General features: G+C 47.8%; 1 protein-coding gene across 1 annotated transcript in view; it reads left to right on the forward strand.

Annotated features, from left to right (window-relative positions):
* TRERF1 (transcriptional regulating factor 1) overlaps positions 1 to 27,235 on the forward strand; it is a 635,163-nt gene that overhangs the window by 490,645 nt on the left and 117,283 nt on the right. Inside the window, exons 13-14 of the mRNA XM_086927823.1 lie at positions 16,710 to 16,798; positions 26,385 to 26,498. Coding sequence (XP_086783949.1) covers positions 16,710 to 16,798; positions 26,385 to 26,498 — 203 coding nt within the window. The remainder of the gene's footprint in view (positions 1 to 16,709; positions 16,799 to 26,384; positions 26,499 to 27,235) is intronic.

Genomic DNA, 27,235 nt, shown 5'->3' on the forward strand with positions numbered 1-27,235 from the left:
AACGATTTCTTGGAAAACTCTGCTTCAGCAGCTAGGGACTTTCCCTTGCTCGAGAACTGACTTGTCCAAGAACTCATGGATTTTCCAAAGAACTAAGACTCTTTGATGACATTATGTCCACCTTTACGTCAAACTCAGCACTTTAAGGTATAAATATGCCCACACTTGCCTTAGCAAACATACAGTGGTTTGGAGCATTTCTACTATCTACTTGCCCGACACATCCTGCTATAGCAAGTGCCGAAGGAAGCCGACCCTCCAGAAGACGCACTGAGAGAGACGATGTCTTATCTCCTGCCGAGAAATCTAGCTCCTGTGTTTCCAACCTACCATTGCGGGTTGTTAGGAAATCGAGTCCCGAGACTGACCTTCTCCATTCTAAACTAAGGTACTGAGCTGATTAGACCCTAAAAGAAATCTTGGACAGATTCTTGGCAAAAGAATACTATATTTAGGCTACACCTCACTTACTTCTTCCCTCGTACTAAGCTTAGGTTAGGTATATCGGGGTAGGCGTATTTTAGACGCACCAGTTGAGTACTTTTAGCCTCTTTTATTTATGTATGTGGGGGGTAATAGCTTTATTCGATAAAAACATATCATAAAAGCATTTGTTACATCTTAAAAACAATTTTATCAACAATCATCAACATAAAAACATTTTATAAGCAAAGCAACGTATTGAGCAGGGGGACTCATTCACTGAATTAGTAGTTTTTTTGCAGTTCTTAAACGCCAGGCCCAGCCCAAGAATTTTGCCATACAGGTGGCAAAGAGGGGTCTAGCATCTGTACGTAGTATACGTAGGGCTTCCAGATGAGAACGAGTTCCCAAACACCTGCAGAGGGGCTTCAACCACCTCCGTCTCGGGGCTGCGTAGACACTGCACTCGAACAACAGGTGGGACACGGACTCTACCTTTAAATCACAGAAGGGGCAGTAAGGTACGGTTTGGGCGGGCGGTTTCCAGGTAGAAGTGAACTCGCACAATGGAAGCACCCCCACCCTAAACTTAATGTACAATGATCTGTCCCATGAGCTCTGAATAGTGTCTAAATAAGGTTCCCTATACGGGGTCTCTTTGATTAACAAAAACAGGGCTACGGATTTACAATGATTTGTGCTACAAACCCGCTCATTGTCTACCCATGCCCAATAAGCCTTCTTTAGCTGTTGTTTTGGAGGTGCAGATTTGTTGGCCCAAGCCTCTCCTAGTCCTAATTTATAAAGCAGCTTTTTGACCTCCCTAAGCCAAATGATCTTGTGGGAGCCCGGTAGGGACATGATGTCGTTTAAGGCTTCTGCATAACTGCTAAGTTTTGCACATTCCAGATTCTGGACCATAGGAGAAGCGGGCGTAATTTCGCTTGATCGCATATTGGCCGGGTACCTGCATCTAGCAGCAATGGAATTGTTGGTGTACTGTGGGGCAAGCCCATAAGGTCTTTGTGGAAGTTGTTCTCAAGATGAGCCAGAGTGTCAGCTCTATGAGTGCCCCACAGTTCGGCACCGTATAGTGCCGCGCTCACAACCCTTGCCCTATAAATATCTAAGGGAGCCCCGATTGGTTTTAGTGATGAGGCGCGCTGTTCCTTGAGCAGTGCACCTGCCACCCTTTTGTGAGTCAAAAACACCTTTTGGTGGTGTGCCTTCCAGCTCATGGTGTCACTGATACGTATACCCAGGTAGTCAAATTCTTTGACTCGATCAAGTGGGACAGAATCTAGGACCGGTGGAAAAACAGACTTTTTGGGCGGGTTAAGGACTAAAAACTTAGTTTTGCCTATGTTTATAGCCAAGCCCCTTTCATCACAGAAGGCCTTGAAGCTGGAGAGCAACGATTGGATGCCCATTGGTGATTTCGAGATTAGGAGGGTATCGTCCGCGAACAGGAGCGTTGGGATTTTCCTTCCAGCCAGGGTGGGTGCATCTGATGGCTGCTGGAGAAGGTGCTCCACCACTCCGTTAATATAAAGAGAAAACAGAGTGGGGGCAAGCACACACCCTTGGCGGACGCCCCTGTCCACGGGGATACGAGGTGTTTTCTCTCCCTGTGCACCCCATCTAATTTGGGCAAAATTGCTGTCATGATATTTTACAAGCAAGGACAACAAATAAGGGGGGAGGCCTAGCCCATCGAGGACGTTCCATAGAAGTGTTCGTGGTACCAGGTCGAAGGCCGTCCGCAAGTCAATAAAGACTAAGTACAAACTGCCCCCTCCCAGCACCACCACTTTCCAATAGATCATTAGAAGGCGGAACGTCTGCTCGATTGTGCCTGTTCCTGTTCTGAAGCCTGCTTGGAGATCTGACAGAATCCGATTTTCATCGGCCCACTGGATAATCCTGCCCAGTACCACCTTTCCTGCTACCTTTTGGGATGAATCCAATAAACTAATGGGTCGATAATTCGCTGGGTCGTCCCTAGAGCCTTTTTAGGTCTCGCCTGGACATCGCATCCGAAGGATGCGTCCAGGCTGGAGACTTATAGTCGTCTGACACGGGGGAATGAGGGACACAAAACTGTGACGAGCGGCTGGATTGAGCTGCGTGCACGCGCGTCAACATTCACGCATGCGCACATCACAGCCACACGCATACACAGCACTCACGCATGCGCACATACACACGCATACACAGGCACACCCCCGTCACCTACACGCATTCACAGAGACCCCTCCACACACACCAGCCCCTCTCCTCTCGGCTCCACACACACGCACACGCATTTACACTTACACAGACACGCAGGCACCCAGACAGGCAACCCCCCACCCCCCCGTCACACACACGCATACACACAGACTCCAGGACACATACACATACACACACACATGCACGCTCACACACATACACAGTCCGCCGCCGCGCGCGCGCACACAGATGCCCCCCCCCCCCAAACAAGGCGAAGCCCCACTCACCGGCATCCTCAGTGCAGCGGCTCCCACCGGCAGCAAGACTCTTCTTCCCTTCTTCGGCACCGGGGCGCAGGGTAGGCTCCTGCCTGCTCCGGTGCGCCAAACAATCGCGGCTCTTCCGTGGGAGGCGGGGTAGGCTCCCGCCCTCCTACTTCCGGTTGTCCCGCCCGGCCTGCCTGACTTCCTGTTCGCAGGCCGGCGCAAAACGCTGCATAAAAAATGCTTACAACAAAGGCTGCTTCTCAGTTTCCGCGACCGCGCTCCGGTTACCGGCGTCTTGTGTTTTTTCTTTTTTAATTGCGAGCCTTATATTTTTCAGTCTCAATTAAGTGCATACTATTATATAACTGAGTTAAGGTCCCGCGACGAGGGGCTGAGCAACCGTAGTGGCGAAGCGAACCTGACCTGTGAGGCGGCCTGATTGCTGTGGCGGAGCCGGAATCGCGGCGCGACAGACCGAGCCCGGGCCTCATTCAGGTGCGGAGAGAGGCGTCCGCGAAGTAGCAGCAGCTCCGGACTGAATTCCGGCCGCCTTTACCAAGATGGCGGCCGTTTGAGTGAGGTTCCGGACCACAGACGCGGAGACCGAGGGAGAAGCGGAACGGGTTCCACCCGCGAGGCACGGCGCTTGGTGGAGGTGCTACCCGGGAGCGGAAAGCGGGGGGATCCCTTCACCTCCCCCCCGCACCCCTCCCCCTCCAACGACGAAAACCGCGGGCGCTTGGATCGGCGGAGCTGGTCCGTTCCCGCAGGCGAGATTGGACGCCTACAACGGAGGTGAGCCCAGGAGTCAAAAGCGGAGGAAGGGACCGCTTGGGGGGAGGCCTTGCGCCAGTGGCCTACCGGTCCGGTGCATACCCCCGAATTCCCATTAGTGCCACCCGCATCGACGGAGGTGCCCTCTCCCCACCCCCCATACACACATTCCCGCCTGTGGAACGGCCGGTGGGGAGGACACACGAGACACGGGGGCAGGCGACAGACTACGGGAGGCACCAGCAGCGGAGGCTGACCCCGCCAGGGACGACACTAGCAAGGAATCGGGGCCACGCAGGGAAGGGAGAGCAGAACGATCACGAGAGCGGCAGGGGGTGAGACTCCGGACATTGCCCCCCCTCCCCCTACGTGACAAGGCACACAGCCGAACGGGGAAGAAGGCCCTGAAGCAGCAGTGGGGATACTAGGAACTGGAAGAAGAGATAGTGCCTCCCCCCCCCCCCCCTGCACCAGGGGTCATTGTGAGAGGACAAGCGCTACACGGGAGAGGGCCGGACCATATTCACGAACCGGGCGGAAGGAGAAGGGATGAGATAGCCACCTCAGCCAACCCTGACCTCAAGGGCCACACGGAGATAGACCACTTGCAAACGCACAACACGCCCCTGCTGGCAGAGACCCGCCTGGGATAGCTCCAAGGGACGGGCTTCGGAGCGACTGAAGACTGAGCACAGGGAAGAAAGACACCTGGATACGACGAGGGGGGTGGCAGGATCGCCCCACCCGGAACCCTGAGGTGGGTGCAGAACCAGACAAGCCCGATACTGTGCGTGCAGAGTGACAGTGAGTGCGGAGTGACAGTGAGTGCAGAGTGACAGTGAGTGCAGAGTGACAGTGAGTGCAGAGTGCGTGCAGAAACAGTGAGTGCAGAGTGCGTGCAGAGTGACAGTGAGTGCGGAGTGACAGTGAGTGCGGAGTGACAGTGAGTGCGGAGTGACAGTGAGTGCGGAGTGACAGTGAGTGCGGAGTGACAGTGAGTGCAGAGTGACAGTGAGTGCAGAGTGACAGTGAGTGCAGAGTGACAGTGAGTGCAGAGTGACAGTGAGTGCAGAGTGATAGTGAGTGCAGAGTGACAGTGAGTGCAGAGTGACAGTGAGTGCAGAGTGACAGTGAGTGCAGAGTGACAGTGAGTGCAGAGTGACAGTGAGTGCAGAGTGAGTGCAGAGTGAGAGTGAGTGCAGTGAGAGTGAGTGCAGAGTGAGAGTGAGTGCAGAGTGAGAGTGAGTGCAGAGTGAGAGTGAGTGCAGAGTGAGAGTGAGTGCAGAGTGAGAGTGAGTGCAGAGTGAGAGTGAGTGCAGAGTGAGAGTGCGTGCAGAGTGACAGTGCGTGCAGAGTGACAGTGCGTGCAGAGTGACAGTGCGTGCAGAGTGACAGTGAGTGCAGAGTGACAGTGAGTGCAGAGTGACAGTGAGTGCAGAGTGACAGTGAGTGCAGAGTGACAGTGAGTGCAGAGTGCGTGCAGAGTGACAGTGAGTGCAGAGTGACAGTGAGTGCAGAGTGACAGTGAGTGCAGAGTGACAGTGAGTGCAGAGTGACAGTGAGTGCAGAGTGACAGTGCGTGCAGAGTGACAGTGCGTGCAGAGTGACAGTGAGTGCAGAGTGACAGTGAGTGCAGAGTGACAGTGAGTGCAGAGTGACAGTGAGTGCAGAGTGACAGTGAGTGCAGAGTGACAGTGAGTGCAGAGTGACAGTGAGTGCAGAGTGACAGTGAGTGCAGAGTGACAGTGAGTGCAGAGTGACAGTGAGTGCAGAGTGACAGTGAGTGCAGAGTGACAGTGAGTGCAGAGTGCGTGCAGAGTGAGAGTGCGTGCAGAGTGAGAGTGAGTGCAGAGTGACAGTGAGTGCAGAGTGAGAGTGAGTGCAGAGTGAGAGTGAGTGCAGAGTGAGAGTGAGTGCAGAGTGAGAGTGAGTGCAGAGTGAGAGTGAGTGCAGAGTGACAGTGAGTGCAGAGTGACAGTGAGTGCAGAGTGACAGTGAGTGCAGAGTGACAGTGAGTGCAGAGTGACAGTGAGTGCAGAGTGACAGTGAGTGCAGAGTGACAGTGAGTGCAGAGTGCGTGCAGAGTGAGAGTGCGTGCAGAGTGAGAGTGAGTGCAGAGTGAGAGTGAGTGCAGAGTGAGAGTGAGTGCAGAGTGAGAGTGAGTGCAGAGTGAGAGTGAGTGCAGAGTGAGAGTGAGTGCAGAGTGAGAGTGAGTGCAGAGTGAGAGTGAGTGCAGAGTGAGAGTGAGTGCAGAGTGAGAGTGAGTGCAGAGTGAGAGTGAGTGCAGAGTGAGAGTGAGTGCAGAGTGACAGTGAGTGCAGAGTGACAGTGAGTGCAGAGTGACAGTGAGTGCAGAGTGACAGTGAGTGCAGAGTGCGTGCAGAGTGACAGTGCGTGCAGAGTGACAGTGCGTGCAGAGTGACAGTGCGTGCAGAGTGACAGTGCGTGCAGAGTGACAGTGCGTGCAGAGTGACAGTGCGTGCAGAGTGACAGTGAGTGCAGAGTGACAGTGAGTGCAGAGTGACAGTGTGTGCAGAGTGACAGTGAGTGCAGAGTGCATGCAGAGTGACAGTGAGTGCAGAGTGACAGTGAGTGCAGAGTGACAGTGAGTGCAGAGTGACAGTGAGTGCAGAGTGACAGTGAGTGCAGAGTGACAGTGAGTGCAGAGTGACAGTGAGTGCAGAGGGACAGTGAGTGCAGAGGGACAGTGAGTGCAGAGGGACAGTGAGTGCAGAGTGACAGTGAGTGCAGAGTGACAGTGAGTGCAGAGTGACAGTGAGTGCAGAGTGACAGTGAGTGCAGAGTGCGTGCAGAGTGACAGTGAGTGCAGAGTGACAGTGAGTGCAGAGTGAGAGTGAGTGCAGAGGGACAGTGAGTGCAGAGGGACAGTGAGTGCAGAGGGACAGTGAGTGCAGAGTGACAGTGAGTGCAGAGTGACAGTGAGTGCAGAGTGCGTGCAGAGTGAGAGTGCGTGCAGAGTGAGAGTGCGTGCAGAGTGAGAGTGAGTGCAGAGTGAGAGTGAGTGCAGAGTGAGAGTGAGTGCAGAGTGAGAGTGAGTGCAGAGTGAGAGTGAGTGCAGAGTGAGAGTGAGTGCAGAGTGAGAGTGAGTGCAGAGTGAGAGTGAGTGCAGAGTGAGAGTGAGTGCAGAGTGAGAGTGAGTGCAGAGTGCGTGCAGAGTGACAGTGAGTGCAGAGTGACAGTGAGTGCAGAGTGACAGTGAGTACAGTCATTCAGCACCACCACATTATCACTCAGAACCACCACAGCATCACTCAGAACCACCACAGCACCACTCAGCACCACCACAGCATCACTCAGCATCACTCAGCACCACCATAGCACCACTCAGCACCACCACTGCATCACTCAGCACCACCACTGCATCACTCAGCACCACCACTGCATCACTCAGCATCACCACAGCCCCATTCAGCACCACCACAGCATCACTCAGCACCACCACAGCACAAATATGTTCTCTCAATGTTTCAAGCTTTATTACAAATGTCACAAAAAGATGTTAATATTTCACTTCTGTTCTTGGATTTTGTTACAATAAAATACACTGAACATAATCTTCACAAAAGTTATTTACAAAAGTTTAAGCTATTGCCATTATAAATTACAATCACTTTTATTAAGTATTAAAAAAAATTAAAAGCCATTGTTATTTGTAATATCAATACATCTAAGTCACGTAAATACAAATGTTGCATGACAAATGCTATAGGTGTCACATTTGCGAAAGTTATAACTATTGGCATTGTAAATGACAAAGCTATTAATTTAGCTATTTTCAAAACCAACACATAAATGAACATTTGGTGAATTTCCATTAAAATATTTGACTTTTTTACTAAGATATTATTATACTGTTTTATGCAAACAAAATTTAGATACTGCATAAATAACTTTAATAAAACATATTTTATATGAAGCTTTTTATGTAAAAAAAAAACTATAGCATAAAGCAAAAAACAATTGCCATTTACAATGCTAATAGCTCAAACTTAAATAATGCGAGACCTATTGCATTGCAAATGCTTGTTTAAAAATAGGTACGACTTCAGCGCCCCTCCATGAGTCAGGAAAAACCCCGCCCAACAATACCTCGTTCAGAAGAGAGGCAATTAGCCTACTCCAAAAAGGAGGGTAATTCTTGATTAGGTCTCCTGGAATTCCATCGGGACCTGCCGCTTTGTTCGAGACAATACATCGAATTGCTCTCTCTACTTCCAGGCTGGTAAATAGACCATCATGACATGGGAGGTCAGTTAAAGGATTAGGCAGTGAACCCAGAGGTGGGCAAGCTAACTGAGACGCACCTGGAGGAGCGGAGTACAATTTCAAAAAATGGTCAAACCATACGTCCCCAGGGATATTGCAAGTTAACTGCTGGTCAGTGGGCTTTTCCCTAGCTCTTAGTAGGTCCCAGAACCTCTTAGCATCCTTCCTATTGCTTGCCTCTACTAGATCTCCCCAAAAATTAGAATCATAATCCTGCTTGGCTTCAGATATGGTTTTTTTATACAATTTTCTCGCGGCCCTAATATTAGCTGTGTCTTTAGATTTTAATGTGGCGACAAGTTCCCTCTTAGCTACACGACATTTGGCAGTGTACCACTTATCTGTCGTTTTGGGGAAAATTTTCGAGGGACCCCTACGAGTGGATTGGGGGACAATAAATAAGTCGCTCAGTGCCATTATAGTCTCGGTGAATAGGGGTAGAATCTTTTTACCAATGGGACTTAAGGTGTCCATCCGAGGCTCCACTCCTGCCAAAATAGTCCCGGCTTGGGCCATCCTTGTTTCGTCTGCTAAGACTTTAGCCCACTTCAGGCGCCTGCTACAGTTTGTGGGGGCTAATTCATGGGAAGATTTCCACTTGTAATCAGATGTGCCATGACTTCCAGCCTGCCAAGGAGGGGTAATGGTTAGCGAAAGGGGGTTGTGATCACTGTCACCCGACACTATAACCTCCATGTCTTGGTGGTATGGCCAGAGGTTGAAGTTGAGCATGATAAAGTCAATTCTTGAGGAATGGCCTGGTCTGTTGTATGTGTGAGCACCCGTGTAGTCAGATTTGGATCGACCGTTTGTTGATCTCAAATTGTGCTCCATACAAAGAGCATTGATCTCTATTGCGTTTTGTGACCATTTGGGGATCGGGTCAAGGTTCAGAATCGGGATACCTCTCCTGGTGTCCTCCTCAAAAGTGTCCAAAATGTCTTCTCTAGCCAGTGGCTCGAAACAGCAATTGAAGTCGCCTGCAAGAAATACATAGGAGTCAGCACTGCAGGCAGCTAGATTGCGGCTTAGGCCTGTAGAAGGTAGATGAGATACACCGCCTTTAGCACCCCTTAGGTAAATGTTGAATACTTCCATGTTTCTTCCCCCTTTGTGGTTTATTGTTAGCCACTGAAGATCTGGTGACTGGGTAGTCCTTTCTTTCACATTGATGCCAAGTGCAATACTGACCCATATGATAAGGCCGCCAGAAGGGCGACCTTTAGATCCTTGTTGCTGGGCGGCGGGGATGAAGAAGGTAGAAAACCCCACTCTGTGTCTCGGTTCTAGACACCAGGTTTCCTGGAAAAGGCAAATGTGATAAGGTTCCAGAAAATCATTCCATTCGGGGATGTCAAAGTTACGACCGAGCCCAGCCAACTTCCAACATAGGATTTTTAGGACAAGATCACCGGGTGGAGAAGCCTTGGAAGAGACAATAAGCAAGGGAGAGTCAGTCGTAGCCACAGGGTTAGAAGACCTCGCAGGTGGCTCAATTTGCTGGTGATTAGAGGTCACATAAGGGCCAGAGCAGGTAGACCCTGATAATTCGGTGGAGGTAGGTAAAGGAGGGGGTCATACAGGGTAAGTGTGTCCAATCTTCCTTGCCAGAATTTTCTGTTGTGTTGGATATAGATGACTCCCCATCAAGCAATGGGCTGTTTGATCGTCCTACTCGGCTTGCTACAAGCTCAGGAGCAGGACATACATTGTGATGTTGCCCCTGCGATGTCAAAATTTCCCTTCGGGGTTGTTTGGCCGGTTGCGCAGGGAGTCAATCCACCTCCTCTAAGCTCCCAAATCTGTTGTAGGTAGAAAGGCCATTCCAGTGTAGAAGGGTTTCCTTATGGCTCCGGGAATTACTCAGCCATGGATGGTGTTGAACCAATGTCCAATTATCCCCCTGGTTGCGTCTTGGTCGGGGAGGGTAGAAGAAGGACAATGGTCTAGGTATAACTAGAGAGTCATCATTACCGGGCCAAGAGCAAATGTGGTGCGCCGTGTGTGGATCCTCGAAGGTCACCACTATGCAATCCCCGGGACTGGATTTCATCGTTGGACCTACCCAAGGAGTTCTACGAACCATCAGTACGCGACTTCTTCTGCCATTAGGGATTGGTCTGTTTACATTTAACCAATGCATTATTTTGTTTTTCAACGACCAGTGATTTTCAAATTGCCCATTGCCGATCGTAGGGACACCCGTCAACACAACCACATAGTCATTGGCCTCTGGGGGAAGGTCAATGTAGCCACCTCTAAAGTTGTCCTTAACTGGAGGGACCTGGGTTTCACTGGGAATGGGTCTATAGGGCATTTCAGATTTGGAGTGTGCTGGGTGTCGCGTGGAGCCCCGCGGGGGAGCCTTTGGTTTAGCGCGAGCTTGCTCCACCGTGACAGTCCTTGGTTTGGGGACAGGCTTTATAGTGGGTGATACTGAGGGGGGGATTTGGTTAGTTTGAGATGCGGTAGCTTGTGGCGTTGGATCAGCTACTATAATACCCTGGTTTTCAAGACTTTTCAACCCAAGAGTGGCCAGAGCAATAATGCTCTTCTCCATTTCAAGCAAATTATTTTCTATGCTTGATAGTCTGAGGTCTAGGGGTGACCGAAGTTCTTTAAGTGTCTCCCAAACCACCTCTATAAATTCTTTGTTATTTTTGCCTAGCCCATCCACATCAGGGTCCTCATCCACTGGGGTATTAATAGGGGGAATAGATGAACCCTTTCCCTGTCCCTCACTAGGTGGCTGTGTGCTAAGAGTACGCTCTGCGCCAGCATTAGTTGCTGTGACATTAGTCGTTGGCAGATCTTTAGGAACAGCAATTTTCGCTTTTTTGCGAAAGTAGGCAGAGCGAGAATTGCGTTTCCTCTTTGGTTGCTTGCCACTAGTATTAATGTTAAACAAATTTGTCTGAGGGGATACAATGGGGACAGGGTTGTACGCACTGGGTGGTGTCGGTGGAGTTCCCTCGTCTTTGTTTTCTAGGGCCGGTTGGAAAATAGCAGGGGTCGGGGAATGATGAACATCGACCTGAGTGACGATACAATGAGGGCGGGCTGGTCGCTCAGGGGTAACTGAAGTAGCTATGTGGCCTAAGGAAGATTTTTTGGAAAGTGCAATAACTTGGGACACTCTTCTGGTGGCTTCTAATTCTAACGAGACCCGGGTTTGGAGTTTGGATATCTCTTCGTCTATGGCTATGTTGGTGCGGGTAATAAAGTCATCCATGGGGCCACTAATTTGTGACCCACCTTTAGAGGTCTTACTACGAGTTACCCTTGTATTCATAGCGCTTGGTGCGCGGGGACGAAGATAGGTCTTTACCTCCCGGTTGTTGGAATGGTTTCCGAAAATATCGAGCGAAAGGGGGTGGGCCAGTCCAGTCCTCTCTGTCCTCGAACGGCCTCAAACGGCCCGCTCTTTGCCCGGTCTTAGCCCCGGGCGCTCCCGCGCAGCGTCGTACTCCGATATTTATGGGCCGGAGTCCAATGGGCCGTGTTGTTTAAAGGTGGGGCGGGGCGGTCAGGGAGAGCGGGGCCAGGTGACTCGGCCTCTGGGACCGGGACTCCTGGGAAGGTGAGTCCCGGTTCGCGCTCGCAGCCCTGCAGCCTCACACGCCCCCACAGGAACAGCCAAGCAGGTGAGCCAGGAGCAGTCAGGCAGATGACAATCCGAAGCGGGACCCGCGGAGCGGGTTCCGCGAGGCGTGGGTTCAAGGAGCCCTGTGTCAGCAGCAGCGCCGGTTAAGGTTTGGCAAACAGCGTCCCACACGAGAAGGATCCAGGCGCCTTTTCAGTTGTTTGAAGGTGGGGCGGGGCGGTCAGGGAGAGCGGGGCCAGGTGACTCGGCCTCTGGGACCGGGACTCCTGGGAAGGTGAGTCCCGGTTCGCGCTCGCAGCCCTGCAGCCTCACACGCCCCCACAGGAACAGCCAAGCAGGTGAGCCACGAGCAGTCAGGCAGATGACAATCCGAAGCGGGACCCGCGGAGCGGGTTTCGTGAGGCGTGGGTTCAAGGAGCCCTGTGTCAGCAGCAGCGCCGGTTAAGGTTTGGCAAACCACGTCCCACACGAGGAGGATCCAGGCGCCATTTCAGTTGTTTGAAGGTGGGGCGGTCAGGGAGAGCGGGGCCAGGTGACTCGGCCTCTGGGACCGGGACTCCTGGGAAGGTGAGTCCCGGTTCACGCTCGCAGCCCTGCAGCCTCACACGCCCCCACAGGAACAGCCAAGCAGGTGAGCCAGGAGCAGTCAGGCAGATGACAATCCGAAGCGGGACCCGCGGAGCGGGTTCCGCGAGGCGTGGGTTCAAGGAGCCCTGTGTCAGCAGCAGCGCCGGTTAAGGTTTGGCAAACAGCGTCCCACACGAGAAGGATCCAGGCGCCTTTTCAGTTGTTTGAAGGTGGGGCGGGCGGTCAGGGAGAGCGGGGCCAGGTGACTCGGCCTCTGGGACCGGGACTCCTGGGAAGGTGAGTCCCGGTTCGCGCTCGCAGCCCTGCAGCCTCACACGCCCCCACAGGAACAGCCAAGCAGGTGAGCCAGGAGCAGTCAGGCAGATGACAATCCGAAGCGGGACCCGCGGAGCGGGTTCCGCGAGGCGTGGGTTCAAGGAGCCCTGTGTCAGCAGCAGCGCCGGTTAAGGTTTGGCAAACAGCGTCCCACACGAGAAGGATCCAGGCGCCTTTTCAGTTGTTTGAAGGTGGGGCGGGGCGGTCAGGGAGAGCGGGGCCAGGTGACTCGGCCTCTGGGACCGGGACTCCTGGGAAGGTGAGTCCCGGTTCGCGCTCGCAGCCCTGCAGCCTCACACGCCCCCACAGGAACAGCCAAGCAGGTGAGCCAGGAGCAGTCAGGCAGATGACAATCCGAAGCGGGACCCGCGGAGCGGGTTCCGCGAGGCGTGGGTTCAAGGAGCCCTGTGTCAGCAGCAGCGCCGGTTAAGGTTTGGCAAACAGCGTCCCACACGAGAAGGATCCAGGCGCCTTTTCAGTTGTTTGAAGGTGGGGCGGGGCGGTCAGGGAGAGCGGGGCCAGGTGACTCGGCCTCTGGGACCGGGACTCCTGGGAAGGTGAGTCCCGGTTCGCGCTCGCAGCCCTGCAGCCTCACACGCCCCCACAGGAACAGCCAAGCAGGTGAGCCAGGAGCAGTCAGACAGATGACAATCCGAAGCGGGACCCGCGGAGCGGGTTCCGCGAGGCGTGGGTTCAAGGAGCCCTGTGTCAGCAGCAGCGCCGGTTAAGGTTTGGCAAACAGCGTCCCACACGAGAAGGATCCAGGCGCCTTTTCAGTTGTTTGAAGGTGGGGCAGGGCGGTCAGGGAGAGCGGGGCCAGGTGACTCGGCCTCTGGGACCGGGACTCCTGGGAAGGTGAGTCCCGGTTCGCGCTCGCAGCCCTGCAGCCTCACACGCCCCCACAGGAACAGCCAAGCAGGTGAGCCAGGAGCAGTCAGGCAGATGACAATCCGAAGCGGGACCCGCGGAGCGGGTTCCGCGAGGCGTGGGTTCAAGGAGCCCTGTGTCAGCAGCAGCGCCGGTTAAGGTTTGGCAAACAGCGTTTATGTATGTATTAATCTATGGTTTAGGAACCATACAATGCTCTTACAGTATTATTTTATCCTACTGTTTATACTGTATGAACTATATTTTACAACCAGTTTTACGATTGTAGGAGTTCATTTCTTATGCTTGAGAAAGAAGACTGTTCAATAAAACCTTTTATTGAAAACGCCCGTCTATCTACTTCTCTACACCTCTAGCGAAACGAAGCATGCATGATTGACTGAGTGAAATCTATCTATTGTTTCCACGACTCTGAAGATCAGTTTTATCTTGGGGAAACAAAGTTGTCATGTTTATGCGGTTGTCAAAAACGAATCCCTTCTTGTTTATTCGAGAAAGTTTCTAGTGACCTCTGAGCTAGCTGGCACTCGCAATTAAGTCTAATATATTCGATAGAGACCTAGTCGACCTTAGTCCTAAGTCTAAACCATAGGATATATTATTCCAATGCGCAGAGCCTATTGGGAATATAGGAACTACACTACATGGGTAGAGGAACAAATAAGAAAAACACTCATGTGAGAATGAGAATAAAGGTTAAGAAAGATAGTTAAGAAAAAAGACCAGTACAAAAAAGAGGAAAGGAAGAGATAGGCAGGAGGAAAATGGGAGACAGATCAAGGATAAAAAACTAGATCTGAATTGAAACGGTTAACAGTCAAGGACGAAACTAAGAAACAAGAAAACAAAAAGCCTCATAATAAATTGAGACAAAGATATTGATGAGAAAAGAAACACAAAGTGAACAAAAAATTAAAGATAATTAGTTACCAGCATAAGAAGAGAAACAAAAAGAGTACAATAGAGTAAACGAAAAGGAAGATTAGTAAAAAAAGACAAAAAGAATTATGTAATTAGAGTAGGAATAACCGAAATCTACAAAAGAACTCAGGCATTAGTCTCCATGTTGTGAGATGAAATACTACGCAGAAAGAGTTTCAGCTTATCCGGATCATCAAAAGAACTTGAGGACTCTTCATGGGTGATCTTGCAGAGGCATTGCTGAAGAATACCATATTGGATATTTAAAGTGCCTCATCTGAGGACGAAGAGCTAAGAATTCTTTTCGACAGGCATTAGTTGCATTAGAGACATCCTGTGAAGTAAAAGGAGTGTGGCCAGACCAAATAAGGCTACGTTTAATTTTGACAGCTTTCAAGACACTCATCAGATCAGTGAATTCCAGAAAGAGCATTATGATGCCATGTGGTTTAGATGAGTTAGGTTGAAGTCGACCCAAACGATGTGCATGTTGAATGTTGAGAGGCGGTGAAGATTGAAGATCCAGGAGATCACGGAGAAATTGCTTCAAGAAGGATAGAATATCAGAGCCCTCAATATTTTCAGGAAGACCGTAAAGGTGAAGATTATTTCGTCTATTTCGATTATCAAGGTCTTCAGTGAGTAGCTTAAGTTTTGGGATTACTTGTTCTAACATAGGAATTTTGGTAGCTATATCTTGAAGGTCTCCCACACGTTGTTCTAACTCCGACACCTTCCCCTCCATAACAATCCAGCGATTTTCAATTTGTTGTAGTCTTTCATTCGTTGCGCACATAAATGGTTGAAGACCACGGACCTCATCCAAAATAGAGTCCAGGACAGGATTCTAGGAAGATAGAATAAGAGAAGGTGGGTCGTTCTTCGCTCTTTTTGGTTTTGTACCTGAGGGTGATGGTTTGGAGGATGTGTGTAAGTCACTGACCATCTTGCTATAGTAAGTAGGACGATGTGTAGGTAATAGTCCGGTTCATACAACAAGGAGGAACTACTTGGCTCAAATGACCATTGAAAGAGCAAATATTCACAAAATAAACAAGGAGGTTTGAGAGCCAAATAACCTCAATATATATGAACTAGTAGATAGCCAAAACTGGCATATCAGAAACATGGTGCAAATAGGAAACTTCATTTAAAGGCAGCCAAGTTCGAAAGAAGAATTTTCATTGTGAAAAATATCAGCCAGCCTAAAGAGACCATGAACCAATGCACCAACGGGACAAAAAAGTGCAGTTCAATACAGTAATCAAATGGTATCAGTATTAGTAAACAAATAGAAGAGAAAAAAGAAAATTTAAAAAACCTTTAACATGAGCACCGCAACCTAAAATGGCGGACGCTCACATCTATATATGTCCAGTCACCACTGAGGCTCCCGGGTCCAAGAATGCACCATCATGATGTAAAAACAGACTGAGAATTTACTGCCATTTGTAGGGAAGGCAAGGTCACTTCTGGAGTCAGCAGTTGTTGTGAAGAAGTTGTAAAAACGAAGATGAAAGGCAAAAAATCAAAGACGCGAGCGACGCGACCTAATATGGCGGCAGCTCGCGTCTAACTGTGGAGAATCACCGCTGCGGCTTACAGGTCCCGGAAAGCATCTGTATAGTTCAGGAATGGCGTATAAACTCATTGCGGATATTCAAACTGGCACATCCGGAATCAGCCGAAACTGTGGGAAAGAGGCAAAAGAAGAGATAAAGCTCTGAGTCTGTAATGAAGCTTATGGAGCAGCTGCCATCTTGCATCGGTGCCAAAGCCAGGCCTCCCCTGTTCCTCAGCCTTGCATCATCCTTTTTTTGTTTTCTGCGTGAATCAGATGCCGGTACTCAACAAAATATTCTTAATGGGGGCTCGCATTTCCCAGGGGGGTTAGGCGCATAGCCAATACTTGCACAGAGCTGTGTGTGATTTTCTTTGATCCCAGTTCCAGATCTCCTCCCCTGCCAGGCAGAGGAAGATGCTTATGTGAATAGTAGATTAAGGATGATTTATTACTCACAAGCTGTGGCACACATGAGAATCAGAAGTGTGGTGCTGGTAAGTAATGTTTCTAGAGACAGAAGGGTTTAATATGTGTGATCGTATCACTTAGGCTGAGATCTACTATATATGACCGCAAAAATAAAGTCAATCAGGTGATATCATTTAAGAAGTATCAAGCTCTCTCCTAGCATTAACTGTATTTGATGACTTAGCCATACTCTTCCCGGTTCAGAGGTCAGAGTACATAAACAACGGTCAATCAGTGAGCAAATCCAGGTTTGGTGGTTTATTGGTGATGTAAACCACTGAATGGTAGGAGGCATTTTGTCCATTGTTTCTTTGCAATCGCTAAGCTTATGAAAAAATCAAAAATCACAAGGAAGGTAAACTGAACTTTGGTTAAAAAATGAAGATTTAATATTTTTCAGGGTCAGATAAGTGGACACCTCAAGAAAAGAAGCTGTTTAACAAATCACTGGCAAGCAACAACAAAGATTTTTTCCACATTCAGAAAATGGTAAGATGATTGTTTTCTCCCAGTAACTGGTGTTAAGGGAAAGTGCACTATGGTGAGACTGTTATTAAGAAGTGCTTCTGGTGCTCGCTCCCTTACATAGCATTCCAAAAAAAGAATTGAAGTCTGGGTTAACCACTTCTGTTTCTAAAGAATCACTATTGTAAACCTAGTAGCCCAGAAATAGGGCAATCCGATGGTGGACCAGTGGTGTAAAATTTCAGACTGGCTGAAAGGGTGCCCCTATCTGAGCTGGGGCTTCCCTATGAAATTTGAGAAGATGTAGAGCAACTGGAAGGGTCTCTATGGATGTAACTAAAATCCCATGGATGTAATCCTGAAGTTGCTTCCAGACCTTAAGTGTGGGGAATAATTGTTTTAAACAGTGTGTACATTTATCCCTGTTTCGGGGTATATGAATAGGCAGCAGAGGAAACCCCATGACTGTGTGCTTTTGTTATACTGTGGGTGGGAGACAAGGAAATCACAATACAAAGATTACAAAAATAGCATAAGTTATTTATTGTGTAGTTGGTTTCTGAAACTATTGTTACATGTGGTCATTTGGTCGTTTATTGCTTGTGATGTTTCACCAAACAAAAGATCTGGCCTGCAAAGTGATTAATAATGCACTTTCACAGCTTTTCTGTGTAGCACAAGAGAGAGAAAGAGGTTGGGATAGTATTGTATTTTGTGAGAGGAGAACATAGTTGATTGAGGAACAGGAAGTGAACAAAGTAAAGGAAATGCAGAAGCCATAGAAGAAGCTTACGGCCCTATTTAGAGTTTGACAAAATGTGGAGAAATCCGGTCCACTGTATTACATGCGTCATAGGGTATAATGCACTAGTAATACAGCAGACAGGACATCCGTCATGTTTGAGACGAAGTATCTGATCCGCTAAACTTTAAATAAGGCCCTCTATTACACTTTGACCCATTATAAGTGATTTACAACCTGTACCAAGACCAGGAAATAGTCAGTGGGTTCAACCAAGAAAGCACAAAAGTTGCAGGTATTTAACAGTGCACATTTTGAACTGATTTTCATCCATTAGTCTTTGATTTCCTGCTAAAACCAAAATGGATACTGTTTTATTTCTCTAGTCAAGTCAAGTCAAGTCAAATGATTTATATGGCGCGCTACATACCCAGAGGGTCTCAAGGCGCTTGATGAAAGGTGGGGAATTACTTGTCGAATATCCAAGTTTTAAGTTGTTTTCTGAATGCTAGGTGGTTCTGAGTGAGGCGAAGGTGAGTGGGAAGTGAGTTCCAGGTTTTAGCTGCCAGGTAGGAGAAGGATCTACCTCCCATGGTGGTTTTGTTGATGCGAGGTACAGTGGCAAGGGCTTGGTTGGAGGATCGTAGCTGGCGGGAGGGGGTGTAGAAGGAAAGTCGTGTGTTGAGGCATTCGGGTCCAAGTTCGTAAAGTGCTTTGTGCGCGTGGGTTAGGAGGCGGAAAGTAATCCTCTTATTGACGGGGGCCAGTGGAGGTTTTTCAGGTGACCAGAGATGTGGTCTTTACGCGGGATGTCTAGTATGAGTCTGGCTGAAGCGTTCTGGATGCGTTGGAGTTTTTTCTGGAGTTTTGCGGTGGTACCGGCGTATAGGGTGTTTCCGTAGTCCAGGCGACTCGTGACCAGTGCGTGGGTGACCGTTTTTCTAGTTTCGGTGGGGATCCAGCGAAATGTTTTTTTGAGCATGCGAAGAATGTTGAAGCAAGATGATGAAACGGCGTTGACTTGTCTGTTCATAGAGAGTGAGGAGTCCAGGATGACGCCCAGGTTACGTGCGTGGTCCGTCGGGATGGGTGCTTTTCCAAGGGCCTCTGGCCACCAAGAGTCATCCCAGGCGGAGGGGGAGGTACCCAGGATAAGGACTTCTGTTTTGTCTGAGTTCTCTACTTTCTTCCTTTGTTCACTTATTCTGCTGATTTTAAATAGATCCTTTTTACCATATTTTGCCTTTTCTGCATCACATTTCCTGCATTGTGTCTGGTTGTCTCTGTAGTTGCCATTCATTTGCAGATAGTGTGTGGCAGATGTCATTGGATAATATGTTGTATTTGTTAAGAAATTAATTTCTTTTAAATTCAGTGTCATTCTTCCTGAGGATATTAGGTCGGGGCGTAACGCTAGCCCCTGCAGCTGGGGGAGGAAGGAGGGCTCCCTTCAGGGGGAACCCTTTCAGCCCAAGGCCTATGAACATCTGTGAGATATGGTTGTGTCAGAGGCCCCTCACCACATTGTGCAGGGGGTCCCATACTTTTGCAATACCCCTCCGGATTATGTAAGACTCACCACACCACACACTCATATTAGGTGCAACAACACAACATCGAAGTGTCCTGTTTTGGTATATATAAATATATGTTAGAGGCATATGGGCTGCAGACCACACACTATTGCATAGATAGCGGAAACAACCTTTACAACGCAACTTTTACACCGCACTACCATTACAACAAAACTTTTACAACGCAACATCCATTACAACGCATGCATTTACAACGCAACCATTACAACGCATGACACTACAACGCACACCACTACAACGCATGCCATTACAACGCAGTCATTACAACGCATACCATTACAACGCATAGCATTGCAACACATAGTACCCTTACACTATCCAACACTTACCCTTCTGTTGCACCCCCTGGAGTTAGAATAGTAATTTTTACCCCTACACTATCCAACACATACCCTACTGTTGCACCCCCTGGAGTTAGAATAGTAATTTTTACCCCTACACTATCCAACACTTACCCTACTGTTGCACCCCCTGGAGTTAGAATAGTAATTTTAACCCCTACACAATCCAACACTTACCTTACATGCAATGTAATGTTATGCGTTGTAATGGTATGCGTTGTAAAGGTAGTTTCAAAGAATTCGTTGTATTGGCATGCGTTGTAATGGATGTTGCGGTGTAAAAATTGCGGTGTAAAGGTAGGCGTTGTAAAAGTATGCGTTGTAACGTTATACATCCCATAGATAGCCATCTGGTGGTGGTCCCGGATGATTACACTTTGTTGTTGTCTTGGAATCCTGGAAGAGTCTTTGTTGGATGACTCCTCCTGTAGATCGTAGTGCGCATGGGACTCGACTCCATCATCAGATTGTTTTTTTTCCGCCATCGGGCTCGGATGTGTTTATCGTTCGGTCCCGTTACCGATCTCCTTTCGACTTTCAGTCCTACATCATACCATCGGGATCGTCTTCGACAGTAATTCCAGTTACCCCCATCGAAGAAAGGCTTGCGCTTCTCGATTCCAGCGTTCGTATGGGCCGTCGGGCCCAACTGCGCCATTGGGCCTTTGGCTCATGGAAAGTACACCCTTCAAGAAGTGCCATCAGTGTGGACACAAATTTCCTCACACTGATCTTCATGAGGTTTGCAATCTGTGCTTGTCCCCGGAGCACGAGAGTCGAGATTGCGAGGCCTGCTCTTCGTTCCGGTCCAAGAAAACCATCAGAGACCGTCGAGCTCAAAGAGTCATGGCGCAGTCCTCTTCATCAACACCAGACCTCATCATAGACGAGGCTCCGAATGAGATAGATACCGAAGAACAACAGGAGGACGACATTGTTTCTGAAGCAGAGGATTCAGCTTCCGGAGCTGAGGAACAATCTGAAGACGACTATCTTCTTCCAGCTGGTCAACAGGTCGTGAGTACAAGCATCGACCCTGTTCACCCCTCCCCCCATACCAGGACAGGCTTCGGTTCCACCTCCTCCTCCTGGTCCAGGTGCACACCGACCAAAACCTTCCAACACCCCGCCTTCTGGCTCGGCAACGAAGAATCCAAAAAGCCTCATGTCGACTCGGGCTCAAGTCAGTCTGTCGGTCCCGACAAGCAAAAGGTCCTCAAACCGAAACGAACTCCGGCACCGAAGCAGCCCTCGTTACCAAAACCGGTCGAGCCGAAAACAAGCTCAGCTCCGAAAGAGGTTCCCAAGTCTATCGAACAGAAGACAACTCTGGTTCCGAAAAAAGTTGACCCGAAGCCTGCTTCAGAACCGAAACACACCTCAGCACCGAAGGTCGATGATTCCAAGTGTGCTTCGGGACCAGTAATACCGGATCCAAAAAGCTGCGATACGAGAAAGAAACATGATATCAAGTCTTCGGAACCAAAGCCAATATCCGCTCCATAGACAATAGACACTGTAAAACTTAAGCATTTCGGTCCCAAGCAGGATAATTCGGCACCGAAAGGATATTTCCGTAGAAGAGCTTTTCCACCCAGATCCAAAGCAAAAGACTCTTTGTATTAATCCAAAGACTGGACATGTAATTACAGTGCCTGAAAAGAGGAAAATGGACTCTCCCAAACCACCTCCAGTTCCACTTAAAAAGCATGCTCAAACTTCCCCCATAAGAATTCCTTCACCATTGCTAGAAATACCAATAGATATTTCTCCTGCACACTCACCATCCATCACACATATCCCTATTCCACAGGATGAGGATGATGAAGACAATTATTCACATGGGGTAGAAAGTGAGCAACACATAGATGACACAGATGACACAGACAATATTCCTGGGCCATCAAATGATCCCTGGGAAGATTATAATGCGCCAGATGCACCAAATCTGCCACAAGATGACGCATACACTTCTAGACCATCTCCCCCAGATGACACTATTGGGTTTACACAGCTCATTCATAGAGCAGCCACTTTTCATGGAGTGGACTTACATACAGATCCAGTGGAAGAGGACTTCCTTATGGATACACTACTATTGTCACATAAAATCACAGCCAAATTACCAATACTTACTGGAGTGGTAAAACATGCACCAGAGGTATTCAAAGATCCCGTCAGAGCCAGAGTAATTAACCCCAGACTAGAAAAGAAGTATAAAGCGGCTCCAACTGAACCAGCATACATCAAAGGTCAGCTGCCATTGGACTCGTTAGTAGTCTCAAATGCGAGGAAAAGAGCTAACTCGCAGACAACAGGGGATGCTCCACCCCCTGATAAGGAGCCCAAGCTTTTAGATGCTTCAGGAAAACGCACCATCTCACAAGCAGCCACTGTCTGGAGAATTGCTAACACTCAAGCTTTGTAAGCAAGATATGATCAAGCTCATTATGATGAGCTAGAAACGCTCATGCAACATTTACCAGAACAATATAAGGCCAGGGCTTCTGACTTAATACATGAAGGCAAGGTTATTACCAATACCTCAATCGGCTGTGCATTAGATGCTGCCGACAAAGCCTCTAGAGCCATAAATACAGGAGTTCTGTTGTGTAGACATACCTGGTTACGCATCTCTGGGTTCAAGCCAGAAGTACAGGCCAGTATCATAAATCAGCCCTTTGACCAGCAAAATCTCTTTGGTCCACCGATTGATAATGTACTAGAGAAAATGAAAAAAGATACGGATACAGCCAAATCCATGGTAACCTTATAAACTCAGACCCATCGAGCGTCCTTTCGTCACTCCTCTTACAGGGGCACCTCTAAAGGTTTTCAAACTGGCAAAACCTCCTCTTATAAAGCGCCCACCCAAACCTCGCCCAGTAGAGGGTATTACAGAGGAGGATATAGAGGTAACAACAATAAGGACAGAGGCAACAACAACCGCAATGCCTCTACTTCGAAACAGTGACTTCCCTCCCATCCCCCCAAACCATTCCACACCTGTCGGGGGAAGATTACAACAGTTCCTACCTGTCTGGAACTCCATCACCACAGACAGGTGGGTAAGACAAATAGTTCAGTCAGGGTATTGCCTGGAGATCACTTCCACTCCTCCAACAATACCACCCAGACAACTTCCCGTGTCACAGGAGCATCTCACACTCCTAAAACAAGAGGTTGCATCTCTACTGCAAAAGAATGCAATAGAACCAGTCCCAAAACCCCATCAAAACACAGGAGTTTACTCCCTATACTTTCTCATACCCAAAAAGCATGGTTCCCTTAGACCTATACTAGATCTAAGGCCTCTAAACCTTTACATACAGTCCGACCACTTCCTTATGGTCACATTACAGCAGTTTCTGCTGCTGTTAAAACAAGGTGACTTCCTTGCCACATTAGATCTCAAGGACGTCTACTTCCACATTCCTATCCATCAATCTCTCAGAAAGTACCTTTGATTCGTACTAGAAGGTCAACATTACCAATTCAAAGTACTCCCTTTTGGAGTAACTACAGCGCCTCAAGTTTTCACCAAGTGTCTAGCAGTAGCAGTAGCAGCACACTTAAGAAGGGACAACATTCATGTTTTCCCATACCTAGACGACTGGTTAATAAAATCCAAGTCATAACACCAATGTGTACAGCATACGCATCAGATCATCTGCCTGTTACACAAGCTAGGATTCACAGTAAATCAAAAGAAGTCACATCTTTAACCGTCTCTGTCTCAACAGTATCTAGGTGCCACAATACATACCTCCAAAGCAATTGCATCCCCCATTCCAACAAGGATACAAAGTATGCAAGCTCTTATACAAAAAATTCCAGCCACAACACGCACTACCAGCTCGAATGTTCATGCAATTAATTGGAATTATGGCATCCTGCATTTTCATAGTACCACAAGCAAGACTACAAATGTGCCTCATACAGGAGTGCTTAGCAAGTCAGTGGAATCAGGCTCAGCAACAAATAACTGATCTGGTGGTGGTGGACGACCGGACACATCGCTCTCTGCAGTGGTGGAACACCAAAAACATTTCCAAGGGCCGGCTGTTCATTGAGCCTGTTCCACAAGTGGTGCTAACCACAGACGCATCTCACACAGGATGGGGAACGCATTTGGAAGAACACACAGTACAGGGTACATGGACACCGCAACAAAAGCTACTCCACATAAATCATCTGGAGTTGCTAGTAATTTTTCCAGCTCTAAAATCGTTTCAACATTACCTATCAAGCAAGGCCGTACTAGTCCGTACCAACAATATGACAGCCATGTATTCCATCCAAAAACAGGGAGGAACACACTCCTTACAGCTATCCCGGCTGGCGCAGAGCATATGGAGGTGGGCCATTCCTCAAAAAACCTTTCTTTTAGCAGAACATCTACGAGGAGTTCACAATCAAGTTGCAGATCTGTTAAGTCGTCAAAAACAACAGATGCCTGAGTGGGAACTTCATCCTCGAGTTCTTCAACCTTTCTTTCACAAGTGGGCCAACCAGAGATAGATCTGGTTGCCACACACCGCAACTCCAAATGCCCAAGCTTCGCCGCGAGATACCTACACCCATTGTCCAAAGGCAATGCGGTATGGATGAGTTGGTCAAACAAATTTGCGTACGATTTTCCACCTCTCCCACTAATTCCGTTAGTGGTACGCAGGCTACAGCAACATTCCCTCACATTGATTCTCATAGCACCAAAGTGGGCAAGACAACCGTGGTACACCATACTACTAGAGCTCTCAGTAGTACCACATCAAAAATTAAAACTCTCTCCACATCTACTGACACAGAACCATGGAGAGATCATGCATCCAGACCCAATGCAGCTCAATCTAGCGATTTGGCTCCTGAGGTCTTAGAATTTGGATACCTCAATCTTCCGCCTGATTGCATGAATGTCATCAAAGAAGTGAGACGCCCCACCCGTCCCATCTTTCCTGCTACTGCTCCCTCCTGACTTTCTAGGTTCTAGCGCTGGGATGCTCACGGGTTACTACACGCTCTACAAAAACCTTAAATAAAAATAAATAAATAAATTCTATGCAGCCAAGTGGAAAAGGTTTGTTGTGTATCGCACAAATAACAACATTAACCCATTAGATGTTTCCATCCAAAACATCATATGCTACCTGCTCCATCTACAAAGATGTAATTTAGCATACTCCTCAATCAGGTTACATCTTGCTGCTATAGTAGCCTACCTTCAAAACATTTAAATATTGTTCTCACTAGACTTATGGGTCCACCATTTGAACCATTGCATAAGTGGGAATTACAGTTTCTTACATAGAAAGTTGCTTTTTTAGTTGCTTTTACCTCACTCAGAAGAGTAAGTGACATCCAGGCATTAACAATTCAAGAACCATTCATACAACTCCATCACAACAAAGTGGTTCTTAAAACAAACTCAAAATTCCTTCCAAAAGTCATTTCACCGTTCCATCTCAACCAGTCTATTGAGTTGCCAGTATTCTTTTCTCAACCACAAACAGTTGCGGAAAGTACTCTACATACATTAGATGTAAAAAGAGCGCTCCTCTACTACATTGATAGGACAAAACCATTTCGTAAAACAAAACAATTGTTTGTGTCCTTTTCTCCTCCACATAAAGGTAATCCCATTTCAAAATCTGGGATTGCAAGGTGGATTGTTAGGTGCATTCAAATCTGTTACCAAAAAGCAAAACACACTCTATCCATTCCCCCTAGGGCTCATTCCACCCGTAAATTAGGGGCATCTATGGCATTCCTAGGACATATACCCCTAGATGATATCTGTAAAGCAGCTACATGGTCTACACCGCACACATTTACAAAACGCTACTGTGTAGATGTGCAGGCAGAACAACAAGCTAGTGTGGGCCAGGCTGTACTCAAAACATTATTTCAAACTACTGCAACAGATATTGGCGGTCGCCGCTAAGGGAGAAAAACTGCTATGCAATCAATGCAATAGTGTGTGGTCTGCAGCCCATATGCCTCGAACGGAAAATGCTACTTACCAGTATGCATCTGTTCCAGCCACACACGCCTCCCCGGCTACCTATATCTGTTCCAGTAATATCTTAATTAGATACATAAGACATGGACATCGCTTTCTGTACTCATACAACTGCATCATTTCCCCAATGGCGAAAAACAATCTAATGATGGAGTCGATGCCCATGCGCACTACGATCTACAGGAGGAGTCATCCAACAGACAAAGACTCTTCCAAGACAACAACAAAGTGTAATCATCCGGGCCCACCACCAGATGCCGATCTATGCAATAGTGTGTGGCTCTGCAGCCCTACATGCCAAGAACAGATGCATACTGGTAAGTAGCATTTTCCTTACAAAGACAATCGATTTTACCCTCCCCCCTCGATCTCTCTTTCTCTCTCTCTCTCTCTCTCACTCAGATTCTTACTCAGTGTACACTGGTGCTTTTCTAGCCTTTTATTCCTTGTACAGTAGTGGGGCGGACTATCAGTTTATGCTTCTGTTTCATACAGTATGAAAAAGGACAATAAATTGAAAAACATTGAGCAGAGGACTCGCAATACTCATGGAAGCTGGGAAAGCTTAATGGGTGTAGCGGTTCAAGGGCGGTTAGCTAGTGGGCAAGCTTTGGACCAGAAATGCTATGATTACTGTTGCTTAGCAGTCCAATCCATCTCTAGTCCTACAGGGAAATGGATTAGGCCACCATTTTGATTGATAGAGGCCATCAAACAGCCTCAAAATGGTTTCCTATTTCGATCACCCCAGTGTTCTACTGGAATCTGTTCTCCCACATAGCTTTTATAGCCACTCAAGTATGATTTAGATTTGCATTCATGCTTGTGCGAAAATGTTCTTTATTTGTTTTTTACCCATAATTTGTGCTAACACTGTTGCCTTCTGCCATATCTTTATTAATGTTTGCTACAGGTTAATTCCAAGACATTAGCACAATGCGTAGAATACTATTATACCTGGAAGAAAATTATGCGATTTGGGCGCAAACATCGAACACGTCTCACAGACGTAGCGGCAGATTGCATGGTGAGCTGCAGCTCTTTTGATGTTTTCAGATGACTGAATGTATTCTTCTTGAAAGGAATGTGTGTACTGTATCTTCCTGGATGATTCGTACTTTATTGGCAGCAGAACTATACTTGCCAGTGGTAAATCTAACGGCAGACTGAGGCACTTAGTAATATATCAATTCAAATAGTCTTTATTCGATTACATAATCATAAAAGACATTTACATTTTAAAACAATATCCATAATATCATTAGAATTCATTCCTTAAGTGCAAAATACAAGATTCCCATAAAAATAATCCAAAGTTACTCCTTCCGTAAATACAAAAATACAATAATTTAATATAAAATACATTAAAAAAGCAGTAAGATCAAAAAAGACGGCCGCAATACTATGAACCAGGTTTTAAATAAAACCAATTAGCACAATCGCATCACTCACAGTGTTAATTACTCAGTCTGTGAGCACGGATTATCCACATGCCATGTAAAAATTTGGCATTTGCGATTATAATTAGTTCATTTCCATCTGTTTTTAAAATCCTTAACGTTTCAGAGCCAGAAGTAATCCCCATCAACTGACAAGTGGGCTTTAACCATTTATGCCTCAGGTTCTTGTAGACTGGGCAAATGAAGAAAACATTGGCAATGGATTCGGATTGTGTTGGGCAAAACGGACACTCCATACAGGAACCTGTACCCCATTTACCTGTGAATGATTTAATAGGAAGGGTGCCTATCCTAAATTGGTGGG

The sequence above is a fragment of the Lissotriton vulgaris genome, chromosome 6, assembly GCF_964263255.1.
Source record: "Lissotriton vulgaris chromosome 6, aLisVul1.2, whole genome shotgun sequence".
In the NCBI taxonomy this organism is placed as follows: Eukaryota; Metazoa; Chordata; class Amphibia; order Caudata; family Salamandridae; genus Lissotriton; species Lissotriton vulgaris.